A 25,484-nucleotide genomic window follows, 5' to 3' on the forward strand; every position below is an offset into this window, starting at 1 on the left:
AATTGCTTAATTAATTTACTCTAAAAGAATCAGGAAGCAAGAGCCTTCTTGAAAATCTTCTGACTGAGACATACAAGAGTCTTTGCAGGACAGAGCACACAAGGTTACAATATGTAATTAATTAAATTGTTTGTCAAATTTGGGAAGAGCTTGTAAGATGTTAGGTAGTACAGAGAATAACTAGAATTTTCGGTGTGGTCAGTTAACTAGTTGCCAGTCACTAGAGCAGACTTACTCAATTAACCATGGTCAGGGTGAAAGTAACATAAAGCACTTACGAAGGGGTGGGGCCTCAGGTAGAAGGGGCAGGGCTGGGGGGTCAGCATCCCCCAGCCAGCCCATCCGCACTGGGGCTCCAGCGGTGCTCCACGGGGCTCCAGCGGTGATTTAAAGGGCCCAGGGCTCTGGCCACTGCCGGAGTAGCAGCAGCGGTGGCCGGAGCCCCGGGCCCTTTTAAATCGGGGCCCAGGGCAGCTTCTCCTTTTGCTCCCACTCTGCCCCTGTCGACAGCCCGGGGGAGGGCAAAAGGGGCAACGACATTAAAGCACTGCCATGGCAGTGGTTTAAGCTGTGTCCTTTGCCATGGCAGCGCTTTAATGTCGCTGTACCGTTAGCATCCTACCCGTGTCCACTTCACCCATGCTTGTGGAGAGGGAGGAGCTGATATGGGTGATATACCCATCACTATCTGGATTTTTCAGATGCATGTCTTCTTTATGCTATTCTTTATGCTATTCTTTTTCAGAGTAGCAGTCATGTTAGTCTGTATTCGCAAAAAGAAAAGGAGTACTTGTGGCACCTTAGAGACTAACAAATTTATTTGAGCATAAGCTTTCTAAGGTGCCACAAGTACTCCTTTTCTTTGTGCTAGCAAACCTGTGCAAAGTTGCTGCATCAAGACCATGAATCTAGCTCAAAGCCTTCTTAAATTAAGGTCTTTCTGGCTGTTAAACTTTATTGTGGCAAGTAAAAGTTTATCATCTGCTGCCCTCTGGTGGACATTTTGAGAGGTTACTTTGAAGAGTAGGTCCTGTGGAAGCTCTGCTTTGGAAACATTAGAATGAAGTATTGTTGCTAAGGCCTTGTCTACACTACAGGGAAAATTCAATCTAAGCTATGCAATTTGAGTTTTGTGAATAGCATAACTCAAATCGACGTAGCTTAGACCTACTTACCGCTGGGTCCACATTACGTGATGTCAACGAGAGACACTCTCCCGTCGACTCCTCCTACTCTTCTCGATCCGGTGGAGTACAGGAGTCAACGGGAGAGTGAACAGTGGTTGATTTAATGGGTCTTCACTAGACCCGCTAAATCGACCTCTGATGCATCGATCACTGCTGGTCGATCCCTGGTAAGTGTAGACAAACCCTAAATGTTAAAGAAAAAAAGCTAAATAAAATGTTTATCTCTTTGCAAATCTTTTTTCACTTCTTCTTCTTAGCTCCATGCATGCTGTCTCTAGCTGTCCGATTACTTCTAACTATGAGAGAGACAAGGTGGGTCAGGTAATATCTTTTATTGGACCAATTTCTGTAAGTGAGAGAGAAGTTGGGCCAATAAAAGCTATTACCTCACTCACCTTGTCTCTCTAATATCCTGGGACCAACATGGCTACAACTACACTGCATAATTCTAGCTATATCTAAGCAGGTTTCTTCTGGTTAGTTTCTGACACACTGATTCTCTTCAACCAACTCCCTCTCTCTTGCTGTGTATGTATTAACAGATATTTACACACACCAAATATGTACTGGTGATATCCATGTAATACATTTATCATACACCTTTATGAAATCATCTGCACTCCAGCCTGATAATCTATCTCTTCCATTACTACTACTGACATGCTTGGCCTCTTAGTAGCTTCACATCTTCCCATTAAAAAATAAAATTAAAAAAATCACCAGAAAATTGATTCTCCTATCCCTCTCATGTGTAATTCCCCATCCAAATAACACTTGTCTATGGTGCTGGATGCTGTAAAACAAGAATTGGATTTAAGGTCTGATATTTTGCAACATCTATGTACCATTGTAACAGGAAGATTCAAGCTGTTTCTTCTAATCTGGCAAGGTTCTAGATATTGGACCTTAAAATCACAACATTATTGTGCATAGAAAAGCTACTTAAATCATATTTGGAGTTTTCTAAAATGTGTTAGTGTGGAGAATAAGGGAAATATCTGTATTTTTTATAAATGTCATGTACACCTCAATTCACCTGGCTGATATTATGCTGCCTGACTGCATAGAGTTAAATCAAAGGAGGCGGTTAAGGGGAAACAAACAGGAAACAAAACAATGGAAAAGATAAGGTTCAGTTAGAGAATACTAATGGTCTTTGATGAAATAGTGGGGACGCTATTGATTGGGGGATAACCCCAGCCTGACTCCAGAGGGGCTGGCAACGTTTATTTTTCCAGGACTCAAATCTAGGATCAACGGGTACTAAAGCCTTGAAGATCCTGGACTAGAAGGAAAGGATGGGGGGAGTGAGCAGCAGCGACTGAAATGCTGACAGAGAAAGAGAGAGAGTGCATACTGCAGCAGAGCATCCTGCTTTTCCAAGCTAGAAATTGGAGAAGCTGAGCTGAAGAGAATTTATAGAAGCCTGCAAGGAAGGATTAGTATATATGCTGTTTTCCCGCTTTGCTCTGTGTGCTATATATCTTTGGGTGAAGAAATAAATAATGTTTTGTTTTGAAGTTAGAGTTAGGAGAAGCTGCTTTTTGAGTCATTTTAATCAGCTGCTGTCACAGGCTACTGGAGTAAGGCCTGGCCTACACTACAGAGTTAGGTCGATGTAATTACTCACAAGCGTAACTCTGTAAGGGTATTCAGTCAAATGTAGCTCCCATGGTGTAAGTCACCGACTACATTGACTAAGGCTATGTCTACACTACGGACCTTAAGGCAGCACAGCTGTACCGCTACAGCTATGCCACGGTAAGGTCTTCTGTGTAGCCAGTCTTTGCCCGCAGGAGAGAGCTCTCTCGCTGGCATAATTAAATCATCCCTGCTGACATAGCGCTGTCCACACCAGCACTTTTGTTGGTGAAACTTATGTCAGTCAGGGATGTGTTTTTTCACACAAGTGGGGAGCTGCCAGACTGAGATCCAGTCTCAGGGTATGTCTACACTGCAGTATGTACCCAAGTATGTACCTACAATCCTGGGCAGGATTGTACTTGGGTGGCTAGCCCATGTTGCTGCAGCTACACTGTTATTTTTAGCGAGTTAGCTTGGTAGGCCTGCATGGGCTGCAATTGCACCTCCCAGTTGCTGTGTAGACATACCTCCAGAGTGGTTGAACCATGTGGCCCCACCCACCACAGAAAGAGAAGAAGCCAGGCCTGTCAGCAGAAGGGTCCACTCAAGGAGGCCAAAATGGAGTCTAAAGCATAGCTTGCCCTGTGATTGTGATAATTAGTTATAAACCTCCCCACTCTCTCAAAATCTTGTTCAGTTGGATTTATGATTAGGGCCCTACCAAATTCACAGCCATGAAAAACACATCACGGACCATGAAATCTGGTCTTTTGTGTGCTTTTACCCTATACAATACAGATTTCAATACAGACCAGCATTTCTCAAATTGGGGGTCCTGATACAAAAGGGAGTTGCAGAGGGGTCACAAGGTTATTTTAGGGGGGGTGGCAGTATTGCCACCCTTATTTCTTTGCTGCCTTCAGAACTGGGCAGCCTGAGAGCAGCGGCTTTCGGCTGGGCACCCAGCTCTGAAGGCAGTGCCCTGCCAGCAGCAGCACAGAAGTAAGACTGGCAATACCATACCATGCCACCCTTACTTCTGCACTGCTGCCTTCAGAGCTGGGTGGCCAGAGAGTGGCGGCTGCTGACTGAGGCGCCCGTTTTGCAGGCATCAGTGCAGAATTAAGGGTGACAATACCATACCAGGCCATCCTTACCTCTGTGCTGCTGCTGGCAGCAGCTCTGCCTTCAGAGCTGGGCTCCCAGCCAGCAGCCGCCGCTCTCCAGCCGCCCAGCTCTGAAGGTAACACCACCATCAGCAGCAGTGCAGAAGTAAGGGTTGCAGAACTGTAATCCCTGCTACAATAACCTTGTGCCCCCACTCCTTTTTCAGTCAGGACCCTTATAATTACAACAGCATGAAATTTCAGATTTAAATAGCTGAAATCATGAAATTTACAATTTTTAAAATCCTATGACCCTGAAATTGACTGTGAATTTGATAGGGCCCTATTTATGATATTATGGCATCTTGGTGAAAGCAAATGGTGAGAGTAAAAAAATAAAACAATAGCATTTTGTAAAACAATGAAATTTTAATAAAAATAGCTTTCCTGTAAATACATCACATAATCAAACTTCCTGATGGTGTAGTGTGACAGAAAAACTTAACTGACCCTTTTTTGGGATTACATGCATAAATGATTTGTGGCGTTGCCACTTGGAAACAGCAGCTACTCACCCAAGTGATGTACTAGTACTTATCTGAAGTTTCCGTCTTGTTCTCCTGAATGTTAGCTTACATTCAAAAAACAAAAGTATGTCTCTTGTTGTTATGGTTGTGAGAAGAATCTGAAATGTGAACCAAGTTTCTTGATACATTTGGATAAAGAACACTGAGATAATTCAGATATGCCAGACTTCCATTTCACCTTGACCTTTGTGCTTTTTCCCTCCCTCTTCCCTTCCTGCCCCCTCATGTCCGCCTTCCTTTTTTTGCCTGTTTGTGTATGTCTTTATTATTGTTACCCCTCCACCGAAACACATTATGTCTGTGCAATATTGTCTGACTTAATTTTGCCCAGTCTTGCAGCTTTGCATGATTGCATAAATTGATTGGCTATCCTGTGACATGTATGGTATTTGGTACCACACACAAGCTGTATATTGTTTACCATTTTGTATTTTTAAATAATCCTTTATGAACAGTAATAAAATGTTAATCACACACACAAGCCGATCCTGGGAAACGTGGACAGGTGGCTACATATCCTGCTTGTTCCATGTAGGAATGGAGAGATTAATCCCCATCTTGTTGCTGTAGTGTGGTGGTGTGACATCTGTTGTAGGGAGACGAGTGAAGTCTCCGCATCTGTTTAGGGGGGGTCAGATGCCTTGGTTGCTCTATAGCAGTGGTTTTCAAAGCCTGGGTTGCGACCCAGAATTGGGTTGTGGAATGGAAGGCACTGGGCCGTGGTGGCTCTGGTCTGCACCGCCGATTGGGCTGTTAAAAGTCCCATTGGCGGTACTGCAGAGCTAAGGCAGCCTAGTCCCTACCCTGTTCCAACATCGTGCTGCGCCTCGGAAGTGGCCAGCAGGTCCGGCTCCTAGGCGGGGTCACGGGGCTCCATGCCCTGCTCCCGCCCGGAGCACCAGCTGCGTGGGAGGCGGTGCTGGCGGGTGAGAACAGCATGGAGCTGCTTGCATGCCTCCGCCTAGGAGCTGGACCTACAGCTGGCCGCTTCCAGGGTGCGGCGCGGTCCGTGGTGCTAGGACAGGCGGGAAGCCTGTCTCTGCACCCCAGCTGCGCCGCTGACTGGGAGCCACTGGAGGTAAGCCTGCCTCCCAATCCCCTGCCCCAGCCAAGAGTGCCCCCCAAACCCAGAACTCTTCTGCAGCCCAAACCCCTCATCTCCAGCCCCATCCCAGAGCCTGCACTCCCAGGCCAGAGCCCTGACCTGCTCCCACGCCCCAACCGCCTGCCCCAGCCCAGAGCCCCCTCCCGCATCCTGAACCCCTCATCTCCAGCCCCATCCCAGAGCCTGCACTCCCAGCCCAGAGCCCTGCCCCCTTCCTGCACCCCAACCCCGCCCTAGCTCTGAGCCCCCCAACCCAGAGCTCCTTCCTGCATCCCAAACCCCTCATCTCTTGCCCCAGCCAGAGCCCTGACCCCCTTCCACACCCCAACCCCCATCCCAGCCCTCTCCCACACCCTGAACCCCCCATTCCCAGCCCCACCCTGCAGTCCTCGCCCCTGCACCTCAAGCCTCTGCTCCAGCCCTGAGCCCCTCCCACCCCCCAAACCCCTCATCCCCAGCTCCCTTGGGCCGCGGGCATCAACAGTTTTCTTCAACTGGGTTTCAGAAAACAGGTTTGACAACTACAGGCGTATAGGGCAGGGGACACCCCCCTGGAGCGGGGGAGGGGCGCCCCGGCGACCGCCCCTGCGGCGGGGCATTCCTCTGCTGGGGGTGGGGCCCTCGGGGCAGTGACGGGGTCACAAAGGGGAGAGGAACCGGCCTGGGGAGAGACGCTGGCCTGGAGCCTGGCGAAGGAGGCCACGGCCCCGCCCCTCTCGGGGGGGAAGCGCCGGGGCCGGGCGAAGCGGAGGCGGTGAGTTGCGTGTCGCTGGCTCGGGCTGGCTGGGCCGCCGCACGCGCTGCGCCTGGGACAGGCCGCCCGGGGTAAGGGCACAGCGGGTCTCGGCCTGCCGCCCGCGCCTGCCTCCCCGCCGTGCCCCGGGCTCCTGGGGACTCCGCAGGGCAGAGCGGCCGCCAGGGGTAGGCAGGGGGCTGCACCCGCGAGGAGGAACTTACAGGGAGCCCCCAGAGTTCGGGGGTGCTGCAGGGAGCCCCCGGGGGGGGGGGAGTGTGCACAGTAGGGTGACCGGATTAAACGGAGAAAATATCGGGACACATGGAGGAAGCAAAAAAAAAAGGCGGGCGGAGTTGCCGAAGCAAAAAAAAAAACCCAAAACCGCCGGAGCGGCCAAAGCCGCGATATCGGGATAAATGGCCTCCCGAGCGGGCAGCGGTCGGGACGCGGGACAAAGACAAAGCGGTCGGGCCGTCTGGTCACCCAAGTGCAGAGGGAGGGCTGGGGGTTGCAGAGAGCTCCTAGGCTACGGGGGAAGGGTGTGGGGGGTGCTGAGGGGGGATGCTGAGAACCCCCAGGCTACAGGGGACGGGTCTGCGTGCATGTGTGTGGGGGGAGCTCCACCAAGCCCCCAGGCTTGTTTGGGGGCCATTTCCCACTGTCTTCTACTCCTCAAACTTCCGGGAATGAGGAGCAGACTCAAAAGCTGGTTCTAGATTTTGCCTGTATCTCTGTAATGATCTCTAAATACCAAACTATGTTGAGGCTCAAAATCGGGCTGCAAATGTAACTGTATGGACAAACCTACATAAATAAATCCGCAATTTATAGAGCGGCTGATGGCTTGTGGGCATCCCAACAAAAGTGAAACGGAGGCACTGGTCTACAAGGTAGGTTGACTTGGCTACACTGAATAGGGCTGTGAAAAATGTCACACCCTTTGTAACACTGTTAGGTCAACCTGACCCCTGCTGTAATGCAGCTAGGTCTATGGAAGAATTCTTCCATCGATCTAGCTACCAGGAGGTGGATTTAAGCCATGTCTATACTACCTCTTGTGTCGGTAAAACTTATATCACTCAGAGGTGTGAAAAAACACCTCCCTGAACAACATAAGTTTTGCCAGCATAAGTGCTGGTGTGCACAGTGCTATGTTGATGGGAGAGCTTCTCCCGCTGATATAGCTACCGCCGCTCATGGAGGTGGTTTTATTATGTTGACCTGTTGGCATAGAGCAACTAGATGGGCATAGGTGCTGGAACTAAAGCTGTGGGGGGTGCTACAGCACCCCAGGGCTTGAAGTGATTTCCATCCAGGGTTTACCGTTTGGTTCACTGGCTCTCAGCACCCCCTACTATACAAATTGTTCCAGTACTCCTGTATATGAACGATCTTACAGCAGTGCTGCTGCAAGCTCACTAGTGTAGATATGTTTCAGAGTAGTAGCCATGTTACTCTGTATTTGCAAAAAATAAAGGAGTACTTGTGGCACCTTAGAGACTAACAAATAGTTAGTCTCTAAGGTGCCACAAGTACTCCTTTTCTTAGTGTAGATATGGCCTTACTCAGCAATGGAATAACCCCTTCCATCACTCTAGTAAGCGTCAAAGCTAGTGTTACAGTGGTGTAGTCACAATGCAGCTGCTGCAATGCTTGTAGGGTAAAGTGTAGGCAGGTGTGTCTCGGTGGTATGGCCCTTATTTCACTGTGAAAGCATTTCTGCAATTCTTCATGTTACTCTGCTAAATCATAGAAATATTTTTTCACATTGAGAGCACATAGGCCTTCATACTGCAAGGTTAAGTCCACATGTAGTCCATTGAGGTCATGAAGTTCCATATGAATTTAAGGGGGTTGGTTAGGGTGACCAGATGTCCCGATTTTATAGGGACATTCCTGATTTTTGGGCCTTTTTCTTATATAGGCTCTTATTACACCCCCCCCCCCCCCATGCCCCATCCCGATTTTTCACATTTGCTATCTTGTCATCCTGGGATTAGCCCATGCCAATCAAATTGCAGGACCGGGGCCCCAAGGCCTTCTATTTCTGTGCAGCAAATGTTAACTGCCTAATCACTTCTGATTATTTTCACCCTGAAGCATGTATCAGTGAAAGCATGAAAATAAATATAATATTAAACAGCTAAATACTAAAGCTAATATGGAAATTAAAATTACAACTCAGCTCCCTGCCATACAGTACATTTTTTTTTAATGTTCTCTTTTCATGCAATATGAATCTTAATATGGAAATAGAAATGGTCTCCCATGTTTAAAAAGGATGAATTCAAACTGGAGCAGGTACAGAGAAGGGCTACTAGGATGATCCGAGGAATGGAAAACTTGTCTTATGAAAGGAGACTTAAGGAGCTGGGCTTGTTTAGCCTAACTAAAAGAAGGTTGAGGGGAGATATGATTGCTCTCTATAAATATATCAGAGGGATAAATATAGGAGAGGGAGAGGAATTATTTCAGCTCAGCACCAATGTGGACACAAGAACAAATGGGTATAAACTGGCCACCAGGAAGTTTAGACTTGAAATCAGACGAAGGTTTTTAACCATCAGAGGAGTGAAGTTTTGGAATAACCTTCCAAGGGAAGCAGTGGGGGCAAAAGATCTATCTGGCTTTAAGATTCTACTCGATAAGTTTATGGAGGAGATGGTATGATGGGATAATGGGATTTTGGTAAGTAATTGATCTTTAAATATTCAGGGTAAATAGGCCAAATCCCCTGAGATGGGATATTAGATGGATGGGATCTGATTTACTATAGAAAACTCTTTCCTGGGTATCTGGCTGGTGAATCTTGCCCATGTGCTCAGGGTTTGGCTGATTGCCATGTTTGGGGTCGGGAGGGAGTTTTCCTCCAGGGCAGATTGGAGAGGCCCTGGAGGTTTTTTTTGCCTTCCTTTGTAGCATGGGGCATGGTTGACTGGAGGGAGGCTTCTCTGCTCCCTCGAAGTTTTGAACCATGATTTGAGGACTTAGCTCAGACATGGGTGAGGTTTTTCATAGGAGTGGGTGGGTGACATTCTGTGGCCTGCACTGTGCAGGAGGTCGGACTAGATGATCAGAGTGGTCCCTTCTGACCTTAGTATCTATAAATGATGAATCTTGCCCAGAATGACAACATAAAAATGGGCTTTCATGCGCATCAAAGACTTGTGTCCTTCCAGAGAATGGTATGCCTGTCCTGACCGTACCCCGCCCCCCCCCATCTTAACTGTAGCAAAAATTGGACAATGGATAATCTCTTGGGTTGACCTGTCTTGTATTTTATAAACGGTATAAGTAAAACCATGGAGTGAACTCAGTCAGAGGAGACCCTTTCCTTGCCCTAAGCCTATATGCCCCAGACATAGCAGCCACTTATGAAGGCACACATCTGAGGTTTGGCCCTTGACTCACTTGAAAACAGGAGAGAGAGCTGGTTTGAGATGTTGACAAGCTCCTATATTTGCAAGTCCAACAGAAAATGTAAATGTACATTATTTTGAGGGCTGAAGTGTTTTTAATATTTTTGAGTATCGTCTTCCCCACCAAAGCACACAAGGAAATGGGGCTACTCACAGTAAATAAAATTACATGCAGGCTTAACTCTTTGTGAGATCAAGGTCCAGGAGAGTTTCTTCAAGCTTGAGAACAATGAACTTTAAAGGGAATTAGAATTATTACAAAAATTGAAAGACAGCTGGAAAGTGAAGTGTTGCTTTTGGTCTTTTATTTAAAAAACAAAACAAACAAATCCTCTCCCTCACAGAAGTTAATTTTATTTTGATCTAACTTCTTATCTTTTCCCACTAGATAGCTCCGTGTCCTGGTTATAGACCCATACATGAACTACCTTGAAGATCCCATTTGGTCAGGAGGTTGGGCGGTAGTGCAGAAGGTGTTGGGTCTGATACTGGGTGACTTTGCCAGGAGGAGCCAGGTGCTGGAAAGCAGGTTGTGGGTAGGTGGTGCAGAGTAGGGGTAGTTGGGATCTAATCTTGGTCAGAAAGGAAAGTTGTTCAGTTGTGTACCAGGCAGTGGGATATAGATACTGAGCAGAGAACTGAGGAGACACAGGAGACCAAGACCAGAGGCAGTTTACTTGAATGATAGGGGGGCAGGAGGACCAGAGGGTAGCACTAGGGATTACCAATAAGAGGGGACAGTAAGAGCAGTCGCTAATTCTTTTCTCTTCCAGGTAGCTTCGCTCTAGGGCTTAGAGGCATCAGGGGCTTGAATTTCAGAATGTTGGAGCATTCAAAGCTCCCTTTGATTACAACCAGAGGTGCTCAACTTCTATGAAAATTGGGCCCCAAGTGTCAGATCTTCTCATCCACTGCTGAACACTTTGGGGCTCCCAGTCATTGCTTCTTGCCCATAGAGGAAGCTGTCCCCTGGTAGTTTGGCCACCGAGTGCAAAAAGAGAAAACAACACATTCAAGACGCAATTATTGAACACCACCTCTCCCCTCCCCCCCCCCCCAAAAGACCAACATTTTTATTTCTAAGGAACCTCTCAAATTAGTGTAATTATGATTGAAAACACCTCTGGAATTGTAGTACACTGCAATAATGGAATATAATCTTCTTGAGCTGGAAGAAGCTCTGCATTTTCATGTGCAAGATTTATTCTGGGGCTTTATAAAATGCTTCATTCCCCACTTGGAGCAAATTAATTGACAAACTATTTAAAGTGACAGTGCCCAAAGCTGAACTCAACTTAAAAATAACATTGAAAGATTCCCTTTGATCCTGTAGAACGTATCAGTCTATCTTGTACAACACAGACCTCACTCAGGGTCTAGGTTTATGTGGAGGCAAACACATAGTAGATCACGTTGCCTTTGCTTTGTTCCTTAGAGCAGAGTATGGACTTATAAAGGAACCGCCTGCTCTTCCCGCTGGAGAAGACTGTTCGGAATGAGTTAATTGTGTTACAAGAGGGAGAAGACAAATATTTCTGATGGACACAAAACTGAAAACACTTTCACAATCTAAATAATGGTCCCCTTTAAATCTGAACAAATAAACCAAAATGTGGCACCAACAGAGGCCATCTAACAAGTCTAGTTTGGTAGTTATTGCATGCTGAGACTCTGGGCTTTCTCTGTTGATATTGTTCAACAAAATATTGATGATTTTCCCCCACTGTGCGCTTCATAAAACTTTCACAATTCAGTGTATTTTAATGGTGATAACAAAGGTCTCCCAATTTTTATTTCTAGATGTTCTTATTGATAGCAGTCAAAAATAGGCAGGGATCCAGGACTGCTGTTCTGTACTATAGCATCTTGCTGTGCTCAGACTTCAGGTTGCTTGTCTATTATCTTGCTTATCATACTTTCTTTTTTGGTTTACAACATTTTGACCCTGTTGTAATAATCACGTACATGCGCGAGTAACTTCCATCATGGGAAAACTTACTTGTATACATAAGGATTTGCAAGATTTCAGTCCTTGTTTATACTTCTGTTCTGGTCTCATCTTCTGCTTCTGTTTCTATTAACTCAGCAACAGCAGTGCAAAGCAGGCAAGCTTCACTGTGGAATAACTGCTTAAAATGTTTGATGCAGTGCTGCATTAGAACTAGAGGAGGGCTGTCTATGCCCTAACAGCTGGAAAAATAGTACTGTTGTGTAATCTTATAAAATCAATGCTATCCATGTGGTTTATACTAATATTTATAAAATAAATTAAATATACATAGAGGGGGCCCTCAAACCTGGGCTGATTTCACAGTTACTAAAAAGAAAAGCAGTACTTGTGGCACCTTAGAGACTAACACATTTATTAGAGCATAAGCTTTCGTGAGCTACAGCTCACTTCATCGGATCCGATGAAGTGAGCTGTAGCTCACGAAAGCTTATGCTCTAATAAATGTGTTAGTCTCTAAGGTGCCACAAGTACTGCTTTTCTTTTTGCGAATACAGACTAACACGGCTGCTACTCTGAAACCTGTCACTTCACAGTTACTGTAAATGACCATATCACATGGACTAAGTGCTATTCTGAAAAATGTCTGTAAAAGTAGAAGCAAATCAAACTCAACAGACCTGTTCCTTTTCTATATTCAGTCATATCTGCTGACTTTAGTGTCAAAAATAAGTTTTGTTGTTTTATTTTCTGTTAGCCCATCAGCTCTGTGAACTGCTGGGCTGAGGCTATTGGATACTATTTCTAATTGTGGATCATCAACAGAATTGTTTATTATTATTTATTGTCTATTTAGTAATCCAATCAGCAACACCTTTTCAAATTTTCGAAGGTAGCCAGACTGCCCAGATGTCAGTGAGGGTCTAATCTGGCCTGCAGAACCCTTATTACTGGTAATGGCTGCATGAGATAGAAAGAACCTATTTTGGCTCTCAGGACTGTGATAAAGTTTGTGATTCTGGCATGTAGTGGTGGTTGGGAATCAGTATACTTTTAACTGGACACATTTGATAAGGAGTCATTGAAACAATAAATATGAAAATTCAAGATACTTTTTAAAAAAAAAAATTTTTTTTTTTCTGTATGAACCACACTTTAAATGACTAGGTACTATCATTCGTCTTTGACAGAGAATCTGTCCTCCACAATGCCCTCTGTGCTCTTCTGGGGTTAAATCAGACCCTTTCAGTTTTATTTGCATTGTTTCCATTTTGTTTGTAGTCCACTAAATCTTTCTAGTTTTGGTACATATGGGCAGCCTACCTTATTTTATTTATTTAAAGACAGTATTTCTCAGATTCCTTTTAACATCTCTCCCCATCCCCCATTGGATATATAGTCTGCAGTTTTCCTGTTTGTTCTCTAATCATTGAGCTTTGCAGTACAAAGTTAATCATTATATTGCTGTGATGTTGCAGTTCTGAAGTAGGTCAGGTAGGTTACATTGGAATTTACTAGAGAAAAAAATCATTTTGACATTGTCAACCAATAAATTTACTTAAATACACATTCTAAAAGTGGCTGTCCTGTAGTAACACCTTTTATTCCTTCTTTTTTGTGGTCATGGATTACTGGGGTCATTTTTTCAGGCCAACGAATGGTCTGTTACTCTGTACAAAATGTCTTCCGTGGGTGTGTTATTTTCTGCTCTGATAAATTTGATGTTTGCCAAATCAGTTTAAACTTGATAGTTACTTTTTATATAAAAAGAACTAAATAATACATAGGTCTTGATTTCCACATTGACTAATGATTTTTTTTAGGTGTCTCAATTTTGGCGAACCGAATTTGAGACACCTTAAAGGGGACTGATTTTTTTCAAGGATGGATTCTTAGTACTTTAAAATCGGTCGCCTTAATAGTATTTCTCAGATGGGCACTACCAACTATGATAGTGATTGTTTTCTTTTTTGTTTGCTATGTGAGCACTTGTTCATAAAAAATCCATCTGAAACCACTAATTTGTTTCAAATACTCTAATGAAGAGCCATCAGATGATAGTTTTTAGTTATTCCTGACCTGGCTGGATATGAGGTAGTGGACTAGAAACAAGTTTCCATATCCCATTAGCAATCCCTAGCTGTATAGACTTTGGATTTAGGTTTTTGTTTTATTTTCATCCATCTCTTGATGAAGACACCATTATTTAATTCAGTTCTGTCAAATAGATTAAAACTTTCTTTTTCATGATATTAAAAAATGTCTTGCAAACTCCCTGTTTAAAAAGCTTCACCCCTGTATTTAGGTATGATAAGGAAATCATCTATGGTGGGTGTGGGGAGGGATGGGAGAAGAAAAAAAATCTCAGGCTCTAAAATTGCTTAACTTTGTGTAAGAAATGCACATTTCTGGTCTTGCATCTGTAAGTACTAGATAAAGGCGTACTTTTTTTATTTATTATTTATTTATTTTTAATCTTCTAAATTATTGTGCAGGCATGTTTTTTGCTCAGCAAAGCCTTGCTCAATGCTGCCTTGGCATTAGGACACAGCTACTGAAGACAGTTTATTCTGCAAGATTCTTCAGATTTTCGACCTCTGAAGTATGTACTCCATCAGTTCATAGATTACACTATATGTATGTCATGCTGTGTTTATTTTAGAGATGCACTCATTTTGTGATGCTGCCAGTAAGTATATATTGGATTGGATGTCTACTTGGTTTAGTTCACTGAACTGATGGCAAAAATTTCATTTTTGCCAGGCAGTTTAAGATTCATCCATGTTCCATGAGAAGGTCCACAAAGCATTATGTTTTCTTCATTTTTTGTTGCCTTAATCCCAGATATTTAATATGAAAACTGCAATAAATTATTGTTCAAATCAATCAAATGTTAAACCACCCTAGCATGATGATATCCCCAGGGCATTAACTTAGGACTCAGGAGATGGGTTCAGTTCCATGCTTCCCATCTAGCATGCTGGCATTTGTCGATAACATTCTTAGGTGCGTTTCTCTCTCCATTGATTGTATAGAGACCCTACATGCCTAACCCAGTCTTTGTGGATCCCACTGTTGCTCTAGCAATTTTTGTAGGTGCCTAAAACGTAGGTGTTGCAATGTTTAGTGTGGCAATGCCTAAGTCCCTTTGTGGATCTGGGCCTCCATTTCCCATCTATGAAATGGAGATAATAGTATTTCTCACAGGGGTGTTGCAGGTCCTCAGATACTGTGTCAATAGGAGCTAGCTATACAGGTACCTGACAGAGAGCTACACTTGATTTAAGTTTATTGTATACAATATATTCTTGAAGTCTCACTTAAGTTGCTTATGGAATCATGTGACACCATTTTATATCTAACTTTGTCAAAAGAAAGTGCAGTTTTTCACCATGATGGATGAGATCCTAGGGACAGTGTAATGGAACATAGTAATTGCATTACTGGATCAGTCCAGCATCCTGGTCTCAGACAGTGTCCATCACTAGATACGTCAGAAATAGGTGCAAGACCCCCCTAATGTACAGTTATAGAATAAATTCCCCTTGGAGGACATTTCTTAAACTTCAAGCCAAGTTGGCCTATGCCCTAGAGCAGGATGTTTTATATGCATTATGTGTTTTATATCTTATCTAATAATGGCGTAGGTGTTGTCATTGTCCACACAGATGTGTAATCCTTTTTTTGAATCCTGCTAAGTTCTTGGCTTCAATAATAGTTCATGGCATTGAATTCCACAAGTTAATTATGCATTGTATAAAAGTACTTCTTTTTATCAGTATTAAACTTTCACTTTCATTGGAAGTCTCCTTGTACTTCTATTATAAGAAAAGGTAAATAGCAACTTCTCTCTCATGTCCCCTCTTATTCATCTCCTTTCCAAAACAACCATTGCTAATAGGGGCTGGATATGCTTGGAGGCCATGAATTTAGATCTTGAAGGGGGAATGATTTGTGTTGCTTAACACTGATCATCTTTGTGTGATTAAGATTCTGCTAGCGCTTCCTCTTAAATAAATCACTTCCATTCCGGAGCTTGAAGGATGGTAGAACCAATCATGTAACTGAAAGAGTGTCATATGATATAAAATAGGGAAATCTTCAGCATTCTCACTAGCATCTGGACACACTTCAGCAGTGTTTTTTCTTCTCCCTGGAAGACAGCTCTATTCTCTTAATCGTACCTCATTTTAATAATTTCAGTTAATTTCTTGGCCTTTTAAAAGTTGAAGTAAGAAGAGCTAGAACCCAAAACTGAGCTGGGACCCTTGATAGCCAATACAGGGTCAGAAATTCCATTTTATGACATCAGAATCAAAACTAAGATCAAGGTATGTAGGGAGAGAGAGCTTTAATTATTAACAATTGAACATACAATGTTCATGATATGAAGACTGTAACAGGCAGTCTTTTAGTTCTCAGTAAGATTTCAGCCAGGAGAGAAATATTTAGTACAGTTTAAGCTTACTGTAGTTCAGTCATAACAATCCTGCTATTGAGCAGCCTGTTGTGGTTAGCTAATTGAAGTGATCTTAAGAGTTGGTCAATACAACAAGCTGCCCACTGGACCACATAGAATCCTGATTACTAACTAGAGAGATTCAGGGCTAGACTTCTCAGTTTTTCATAATTTAAAAAAAAAAGTAGCCTAGCATGTGAAAAAGCAACAGGGAAGCTGCCAGAAGTGCTTATTTGAAACGGGCGTGATAAAATATTCATATTATTGGGGGGTGTATTATGGCCAAACACTAATTTCTGTCTGCATTGTGCTCATCAGTGCAGAGGTTGAGTATTCTTTTAGGCACCTGCATATGCCAGTGTCACCTAGTAAAGAACCATATCTAACCAAAACTCCCTTTTAATTGCAATTTGGATATGTCCCTTGGCAAGAGTTGCACATTCACTTGCCAAGTTCTCCAAAACAGATTTGATGTCTTGTTGGGATAAATGGGACCTGTACTATGCTGAACTTAATCGAAATTTATGCCATGTGTCTGAGATTAGAATCTGGCCCATGCAATAAAATTATAGTGAAAGAAGTGATTTGACATCATAGGCCCTTATCCTGCAAACACTTGCAACATGAGCTTAACTTTACTAGCACAAACAGTTCAATCAACACCAGTGAGGGCTACTCACACTAATAATGTTAAGCATGTGTATGTTTGCAGGATTGAGGCCTGTTAGTATTAAATTAGGTGGGATAATTGGGCCAAAGGTGTTAACGTAACCCAGATACTATCCAACATTAAACAGTTTTAAACAAGGTTTGGGGTTTGGCATAAAAGACCTCAGCTTCCTTAGTGTAGTCCCATGGCAAACATACCATTACAATCTTTCTAGGACTTTATTAAAGATACGGAAAAAGAATGAAAACCAGTTAAAGCATTTGAAATGTAAAGTATAATAAGGCTTTTGTTTTACAACATCCCTTGTTCCCTTTCCTTTTATTTGAAGAGGTTTTTTTTTGACAATCTCTTAGGTGGTATCAAAGATTGAAGTAACTGTCATTTTTGGGGAAAAGAGAAGAAGTTAGTTGAGATGGGTAGGAGGAGCTGCTGCTGCTGTTAAAAGTCCAATCCCGTTTCCTAAGAGGAGAAAAAACAAGACACAAAGGGGTAGAGAAAAGAATTGCAAAGAAAATGCAGTTTCTGTCTCTGATGTTGACTTTCACTTGCAAACCTCTCTGCTGGAAAAAACAGGCACGGCACACCGTCTTATCAGCTATTCTAGGAGTCTCCAAACTCATCCCAGCATTGTGGTGCTTAGGGCATTACTATTAGCTGCGTCTGTGATCACAGGCTCACAGCAGTGTTGCAAAATATGCAGTCTTGGCTGGCTAAGTCAGGCTTATATTAGGCAGGAGAAAGGGGAGAGCAATAGGAAAGAAAAGAAATGTGGTACGTAAGGAAAAGAGCATGTCGGGGTGGGGGGGAGTGAAGTTTTACATCCCAGGTTGTCTTCAGGATTTAGCTGAAACTGCTGGAGGTGGTGATGTCATCTGGCTCCCTCTCTATGGCCCAGCCTGGTTAGGAGGAATTAGGCTGAAGATGGTCATGGGTTCTAGGAGACAGTGGGGGTGAAAGCCATGATGGTGAAGCTTGCTCAACAGCCCAAAGTCCCTTTCTTGAAGGACCTCAAAAGGTAGCGATGGGTGGAATAGCCCATCCCCTCAATATTTTGTCCACCAGTTAGGCCTAGTTTCTGACACACAAGTTTTGGTTCACTAATTTCTGATCCCACACTTCATGCAGGCATGATCTTAATGCAGTTATTGAGTTCTATCATTAAGTTACTGTCTGCACTATAAAGAATGGGCGGGGGGAATGGGTTTATGTTTTTATTCTTTGTTTGACTGTATGAAGGCCAGAAGAGTTTTTCCTGCTTTCTCTCTCTTTTGGTGTTCGTTGTTGTGTTTGTAAACTTTAAAGATAACCAGACCCGATATTTGTGGTATCCCTGGTTTTATAGCAAGGATCCTTGGAGGTCTATTATGTGAATTTTCTTAGCCCTTAATTCAAGAGCATGTGTGTTAACTTCATAACAAAAACATTTTCTCCCCAGTGTTTGAGATAAATAAGTGTTAAAAAGTTTTGAGTAAAAATACTTTCAATGAATCTCAATGACTATCGCAAACTGCTCCAAGTGCAATGTCCATTTCTTTGACCTTGCTTTCTCTAACAAACACATAGTGTGCGTGCGTGCGCGTGCTCGCTCTCTCTCTCTCAATAATTAGGGCTGTCAAGTGATTAAAAAAGTAATTGCAATTAAAAAATTTATTAATGATTAATTGCACTATTAAACAATAATAGAATACCATTTATTTAAATATATTTGGAAGTTTTTTACATTTTCAAATATATTACAATTATAACACAGAATATGAAGTGTACAGTGCTCACTTTATAATTTTTGATTACAAGTATTTGCACTGTAAAAAAACAAAATAAACCGTTTTCAATTCACCCAATACAAATACTATAATGCAATCTCTTTATCATGAAAGTTGAACTTACAAATGTAGAATTATGTATAAAAAATAAGTGCATTTTAAAATAAAATAAAAATCTAAAACTTTAGAGCCTACAAGTCCACTCAGTCCTACTTCTTGTTCAGCCAATCTCTCAGACAAACAAGTTTTGTTTACGTTTGCAGAAGATAATGCTGCCTGCTTTTTGTTCACAATGTCTCCTGAAAGTGAGAACAGGTGTTTGCATGGCATTGTTGTAGCCAGCATGGCAAGGTATCTACCTGCCAGATATGCTAAACATTCGTATGCCCCTTCATGCTTCGGCCACCATTCCAGAGGATATGCTTCCATGCTGATGACGCTCATTTAAAAAATATAATGCGTTAATTAAATTTGTGACTGAACTCCTTGGGGGAGAATTGTATGTCTCTAGCTCTATTTCACCCGCATTCTGCCATATATTTCATGTTATAGCAGTCTCGGATGATGACTCAGCACATGTTAATTTTAAGAACACTTTCACTGCGGAGTTGACAAAACGCAAAGAAGATACCAATGTGATATTTCTAAAGATGGCTATAGCACTCAAAACAAGGTTTAAGAATCTGAAGTGTCTTCCAAAATCTGAGAAGGAAGAGATGTGGAACATGCTTTCAGAAGTCTTAAAAAAGCAACACTCTGATGTGGAAACTACAGAACCCAAGCCACCAAAAAAAAAAATCAACCTTCTGCTGGTGGCATTTGACTCAGAGGATGAAAATGAACATGCATCGGTCTGCATTGCTTTGGATCGTTATCAAGCGTAGCCCGTCATTAGCATGGATGCATGTCCTCTGGAATGGTGGTTGAAGCATGAAGGGACATATGAATCTTTAGTGCATCTGGCATGTAAATATCTTGCGACACCAGCTACAACAGTGCCATGCGAACACCTGTTCTCGCTTTCAGGAGACATTGTGAACAAGAAGCAGGCAGCATTATCTTCTGCAAATGTAAACAAACTTGTTTGTCTGAGTGATTGGCTGAACAAGAGTAGGACTGAGTGGACTTGTAGGCTCTAAAGTTTTACTTTTTTTTATGCAGTTATTTTTTGTACATAATTCTACATTTGTAAGTTCAACTTTCATGATAAGAGATTGCACTACAGTACTTGTATTAGATGAATTGAAAAATATTTATCATTTTTACAATGCAAATATTTGTAATATAAATATGAAGTGAGCACTGTACACTTTGTAGTCTGTGGTGTCATTGAAATCAATATATTTGAAAATGTAGAAAAAATCCAAAAATATTTAATACATTTCAATTGGTATCCTATTGTTTAACAGTGCGATTAAAACTAATTAATCACGATTAATTTTTTTGCATTAATTGCATAAGTTAACTGCGATTAATCGACAGCCCTTTTATAGATAAATAAAATAAACAGATAGAAAAAGATGTTATGCTGCAAATACTTCTCTCTGAGGGGAAGAGGATGACCAAACACCAGAACTGATGTGTACTTAGTGCACTACTGAAAGGTGTTCAAATAGTCTGGAGATGAGCATAGTATAAGAATCTCTATACAACAGAATATTTCATTTCCATGGTATCTCTGATGTCATAATCCTACCTGTTCTGAACTCACCCATAGATTTTTCTAGGGGAAAATACAGATTTGAAAATCACTCAGCCCCTCAGATCTTTATATATTTATAAAAAAAAAAAAAAAAAAGGTACAAGCCTGTTTTCCCCACTTGTAGGTCACTGGCAAATGCAGTTGCACTAAATTCTCCCATGACCTCCATCCCTGCTCTGACTTCAGTGAGTTTGTGTAGGGGTAAGTCATAATGTAGGGTATTTTGTTTATTTTCATGTTAGACCAGAGGTGGGCAAACTACATCCCGCGGGCCACATCCAGCCCGGCCCTTGAGCTCCTGGCCCTGGAGGCTAGCCCCCGGCCCCTCCCCTGCTGTCCTCCCTTCCCTGTAGTTATGTCACTGCACGGGTAGTGTGACTTGCTCTGTCTGGGCAGTGGGGCTCCTGCCGCTCTGGGTGACATGGTAAGGGGGTGGTGGTGGTGCATGTGTGGCGGTGGCAGGAGGTTGGGTAGGGGATTCCAGGGGGCAGTCAGGAGACAGAGAGAAGGGGGCAGTTGGATGGGGCGGAGGTTCTGGGGCAGGGCAGTCAGGGGTCAGGGAACGGGTGGGGTTGGATGGGGTGGGGTTCCGGGGGGGCCTGTCATGGGGTGGGGGTGTAGATAGGGGGTTGGGAAGATGGGAGCAGTGGGGGTTGGATAAGTGTGGGAGACCCTGGGGGGGGCATGTCAAGGGGCAGGGTATGGATAGAGGTTGGGGTAGTCAGGGGACAGGGAGCAGGGGGGGTTGGATGGGTTGGAGGTTCTGAGGGGGGCAGATGCGGGGTGGGGGCCAGGCTGTTTGGGGAGTGTAGCCTTCCCTACCTGGCCCTCCATACAGTTTCGCACCCCGATGTGGCCCTTGGGCCAAAAAGTTTACCCTCCCCTGTGTTAGAGTGAACTCAAGCTATTATCATCCATTAAGGCTTTTATAATATGAACCATGTTATATTATTGAACTTGTTCAGTTATGGTATCTTTGAAAGGGCATAGGAGAGAGTTTCTCACGCAATGTTACAATGTCTAACAATATAAGACTTTGCAATTCTTAACTAAACCCCTTTGTCTATATATTTTGATCTTGTAGACAATGGCCTTCAAGCACAAAAACGCAAAACGAATTGAAGGGCTTGATGTCAATGTATGGTAAGTGACACATTAAAATATATGCAGAATTCTAAAAAATCAACTAGTGTGTTATCTTTTCCAAATTGATTTATCCAGCACCACAGAGAGATACAACTCTTGTTATTTCTGGTGCTAAATTGTATTCGCACGCATGGCTAGAAGATAGATTCAATGGGCCAAATGTGGTGGTGATGGTGGTGGTGATGTGAATTAAGCCAATACAAGGTCATAAGCTGTGAGTAAGTTAGAATTCTGAAGTGCAGAATGAACCAAAGTAAAACAAAAGTAATTCTCAGCCGGGGTGCTAGAACAATTTGTCTAGTGGGGGTGCTGAGAGCTATTGAACCAAATTGTAAACCCTGTATATGATGGAAACCACTTCCTGCATGGCGATGCAGCAGCAGCATCCCTAGTTCCAGCACCTATGATTCTTGGGTATGGTGGCAATGTGGGGCTACAGATGTATAGATTAGTTTTGTTGAACAACCTAGCTTTGCTAATTTACACCTGTTTCATTTAATCATCTTGAATCTGTCGCTGTAAATTAACCTAATATATTTTACTATATTTTTATCCAGGGCTTAAATTGGTCTCAAAGTAGCATCAGGTGTGTCATTGCCATCTAGTGGGATTTCATTAGTTTGTAACATTAACTGAGGGGTTGGGCAGATTGTTTAAATGCACTTAGTGCTCTTTCATCAATGACCATCCTGCCTCAGTCTCCTCGCAGCAATTTCTGGTATTGATGGCTGTGTCTGTGGGTATGTCTACACTATGAAATTAAGTCGATTTTTATAGAAATTGATTTTTAGAAATTGATTTTATATAGTCGATTGTGTATGTCCCCACTAAGTACATTAAGTCGGCGGAGTGCGTCCTCCCTACTGTGACTAGCATTGATTCACAGAGCAGTGCACTGTGGGAAGCTATCCCACAGTTCCTGCAGTCTCCGCTGCTCATTGGAATTCTGGGTTAAGCTCCCAATGCCTGATGGGGCAAAAACATTGTCGCAGGTGGTTTTGGGTACGTCGTCAGTCTCCCCTCCCTCCCTCCGTGAAAGCAACTGCAGACAATCATTTTGCTCCTTTTTTCCTTGGTTACCCGCGCAGATGCCATAGCACAGCAAGCATGGAGCCCACTCAGCTCACCGCTGCTGTTGCGAGTGTTGTAAACGCCTTGCGCATTATACTGTAGTATGTGCAGAACCTGGCTAAGAAATGGCAGCACGAGGATGATTGTGAGGAGGTCATGGACACAGACATTCCTGAAAGCACAGGATGTGGCAGTTGGGACATCATAGTGGCAGTGGGGTTGGTTGATACAGTGGAACGCCAATTCTGGGCGCGGCAAACAAGCACAGACTGGTGGGACCGCATAGTGTTGCAGGTATGGGATGATTCCCAGTGGCTGCAAAACTTCTAATGCGTAAGGCCACTTTCCTGGAACTCTGTGAGTTGCTTTCCCCTGCCCTGAAGTGCAGGAATACCAAGATGAGAGCTGCCCTGACAGTTGAGAAGTGAGTGGTGATAGCCCTGTGGAAGTTTGCAACGTCTGACTGCTACCAGTCAGTCGGGAATCAATTTGGAGTAGGCAAATCTACTCTGGGGACTGCTGTGATTCAAGTAGCAGAACATCAGTGATTGCATTGGCTATCAAGGGTAGTGACTCTGGGAAATGTGCAGGTCATAGTGGATGGCTTTGCTGCAAGGGGTTTCCCTAACTGTGGTGGGGCAATAGACGGAACACATATCCCTATCTTGGCACCGGACCACTTGCCAACCAATACATAAACCACAAGGGGTACTTCTCAATGATGCTGAAAGCACTGGTGGATCACAAGGGACGTTTCATCGACATCAATGTGGGATGGCTGGGAAAGGTGCATGACTCTCGCATCTTTAGGAACTCTGGGCTGTTTGAGCAGTTGCAGGAAGGGACTTACTTCCCAGACCAGAAAATTACTGTTGGGGATGTTGAAATGCCAATAGTTATCCTTGGAGACCCAGCCTATCCCTTGCTCCCATGGCTCATGAAGCCGTACACAGGCAGCCTGGACAGTAGTAAGGAACAGTTCAACTATAGGCTGAGCAAGTGCAGAATGGTGATAGAATATGCCTTTGGACGTTTAAAAGCTCGCTGGTGCTGTTTGCTGACTAGGTTAGACCTCAGCGCAACCAGTATTCCCATTGTTATTACTGCTTGCTGTGTGCTCTATAATATCTGTGAAAGTAAGGGGGAGACACTTATGGTGGGGTGGAAGGTTGAGGCAAATCACCTGACTGCCAATTTTGAATAGCCAGACACCAGAGCGATTAAAAGAGCACAGGTAGGTGCACATCAGAGAGGCTTTGAAAACCAGTTTCATGACTGGCCAGGCTATTGTGTGACAGCTGTGTGTGTTTCTTCTTGATGGAAACCCGCCCCCTTTGTTGATTTTAATTCCCTGTAAGCCAGCCATCCTCTCTCCTTCGATTACAGCTGGCAAAGGAAATAAAGTAACTACTGTTTTGAAACCATGCATGCATTCATTCTTTCTTAATTTAAATTTAAAAAAAAAAAAAAAAAAGGTAGCCTGAGTGGGGTGGAGGAGGAGGGAAGGACAAGGGCACATGGCTTATTGTAGCCACACTACAAATCAGAACTGTTTTGAAAGACAGCCTTCTGTTGCTTGGCCATCCTCTGGAGTGGCTGGGTGCCCAGAGGCCACCCCCTCCCCCCGCATTCTTGGGCGTCTGGGTGAGGAGAATATGGAACTTGGGGAGGAGGGCAGGTGGTTGTACAGTGGATGCAGCAGCCGTCTGTGCTCTTGTTGGCTTTCCTGCAGCTCCATGAGACACCTGAGCATTTCCATTAGCTCTCCCCTTAGTCTCAGCATTGCATCCTGCCTTTTCTCATCGCGCTCACTTAATGCTTTCCTGGCCTCTGCCACTGAATGCCTCCATGCATTCAGCTGTGCCCTATCAGTGCGGGAGGACTGCATGAGCTTGGAAAACATGTCATTGCGAGTGCGTTTTTTTCGCCTTCTAATCTGCAATAACCTCGGGGATGGAGATGATAGGGGGAGCATAGAAACATTTGCACCTGCAGGGGGATAAAAAGGGAGAGTAAAATTTAAGATGATGCATTTCTGAGAACAAAAGGGAGACTCTTTCAATCAAGTGAATCAAGCAATTCACAGCAGACAGCACATGTGCTTTAGGTACAAGGTCGCATTTTGCCTTTTATATTGAGCACCTGCCGGTATGGTGACACATCACACTCAGCTGGGCAACAGAATTCGGTTTCCAGGCAGCCATGGTAAGCCAAAGGGTACGCGGGGTTTGCTTCTTCCGCCTTCATAATATGTGGGAATATATTCCAACTGCAGCATCCTCCTTTCCCATAGCAAGCAATGCTGGTTGGGTTTGCCATTTAAAAGGAGGGGCTGCGGTTTTTGGGTGAATGTGCAGTACACACATCCCCCTACCCCTCCGCGTGGCTATTTGGGATGATTCCTTCACCCCTCCACCTGCTGCGTGGCTATGGGATGGTCCCTTTTAGCCAAGCGCAAACAGCACAGCATGAACACGGTCCTTTTTGTACGGGAACAGTAAAATTCCCCTATGTCAACCAGGTGACCATGAATATCATCACTCTCCTGAGGCTAACACAGAAAGATAAAGACCGAATGTTGCTTGAATGCAAACAAAACCCAGGACCGTTCACTGCCATGCTTTGTGCTGCAGTGATTCCAGACTACTTGCTACTGGCTTGGCATGGTAAAGTGTCCTACCGTGGAGGACGAAAGAAGGCAGCCCTCCCCAGAAACCTTCTGCAAAGGCTTTCAGAGTACCTCCAGGAGAGCTTCATGGAGATGTCCCTGGAGGATTCCCGCTCCATCCCTGGACACATTAACAGACTTTTCCAGTAGCTGTACTGGCCGCGAATGCATCCCAAGTCTTCAGGGCAAATCAAGCATTAAACACTATTGCTTTTAAGCTCTGTACTATAGTTACAAATGTGCACTCACCAGAGGTGCCTTCTCCACCTTCAGGGTCGGGGATCCCGCCGTGGGAGGGTATTGGCTCCAGGGTGATGAAAAGGTCCTGGCTGC

The 25,484-nt window shown here is 43.8% G+C and overlaps 1 protein-coding gene across 13 annotated transcripts in view; it reads left to right on the forward strand.

The window, feature by feature from the left end:
• Positions 1–25,484, forward strand: part of KYAT3 (kynurenine aminotransferase 3) — a 68,720-nt gene that overhangs the window by 21,513 nt on the left and 21,723 nt on the right. For 3 of the 13 annotated variants that reach the window (XM_043491042.1, XM_043491045.1, XM_043491047.1), the window contains one exon: positions 21,351–21,409. In XM_043491042.1, the coding sequence (XP_043346977.1) occupies positions 21,354–21,409 (56 nt within the window). In that variant the 5' untranslated portion in view covers positions 21,351–21,353. Of the gene's footprint in view, positions 1–6,198; positions 6,395–6,471; positions 6,491–7,171; positions 7,196–14,161; positions 14,275–20,390; positions 20,468–21,350; positions 21,410–25,484 lie in introns of those variants that run through there. The other 10 variants (XM_038413736.2, XM_038413745.2, XM_038413737.2 and 7 more) reach the window with 10 other exon arrangements.

Source organism: Dermochelys coriacea, chromosome 8 (genome assembly GCF_009764565.3).
Source record: "Dermochelys coriacea isolate rDerCor1 chromosome 8, rDerCor1.pri.v4, whole genome shotgun sequence".
Classification (NCBI taxonomy): Eukaryota; Metazoa; Chordata; order Testudines; family Dermochelyidae; genus Dermochelys; species Dermochelys coriacea.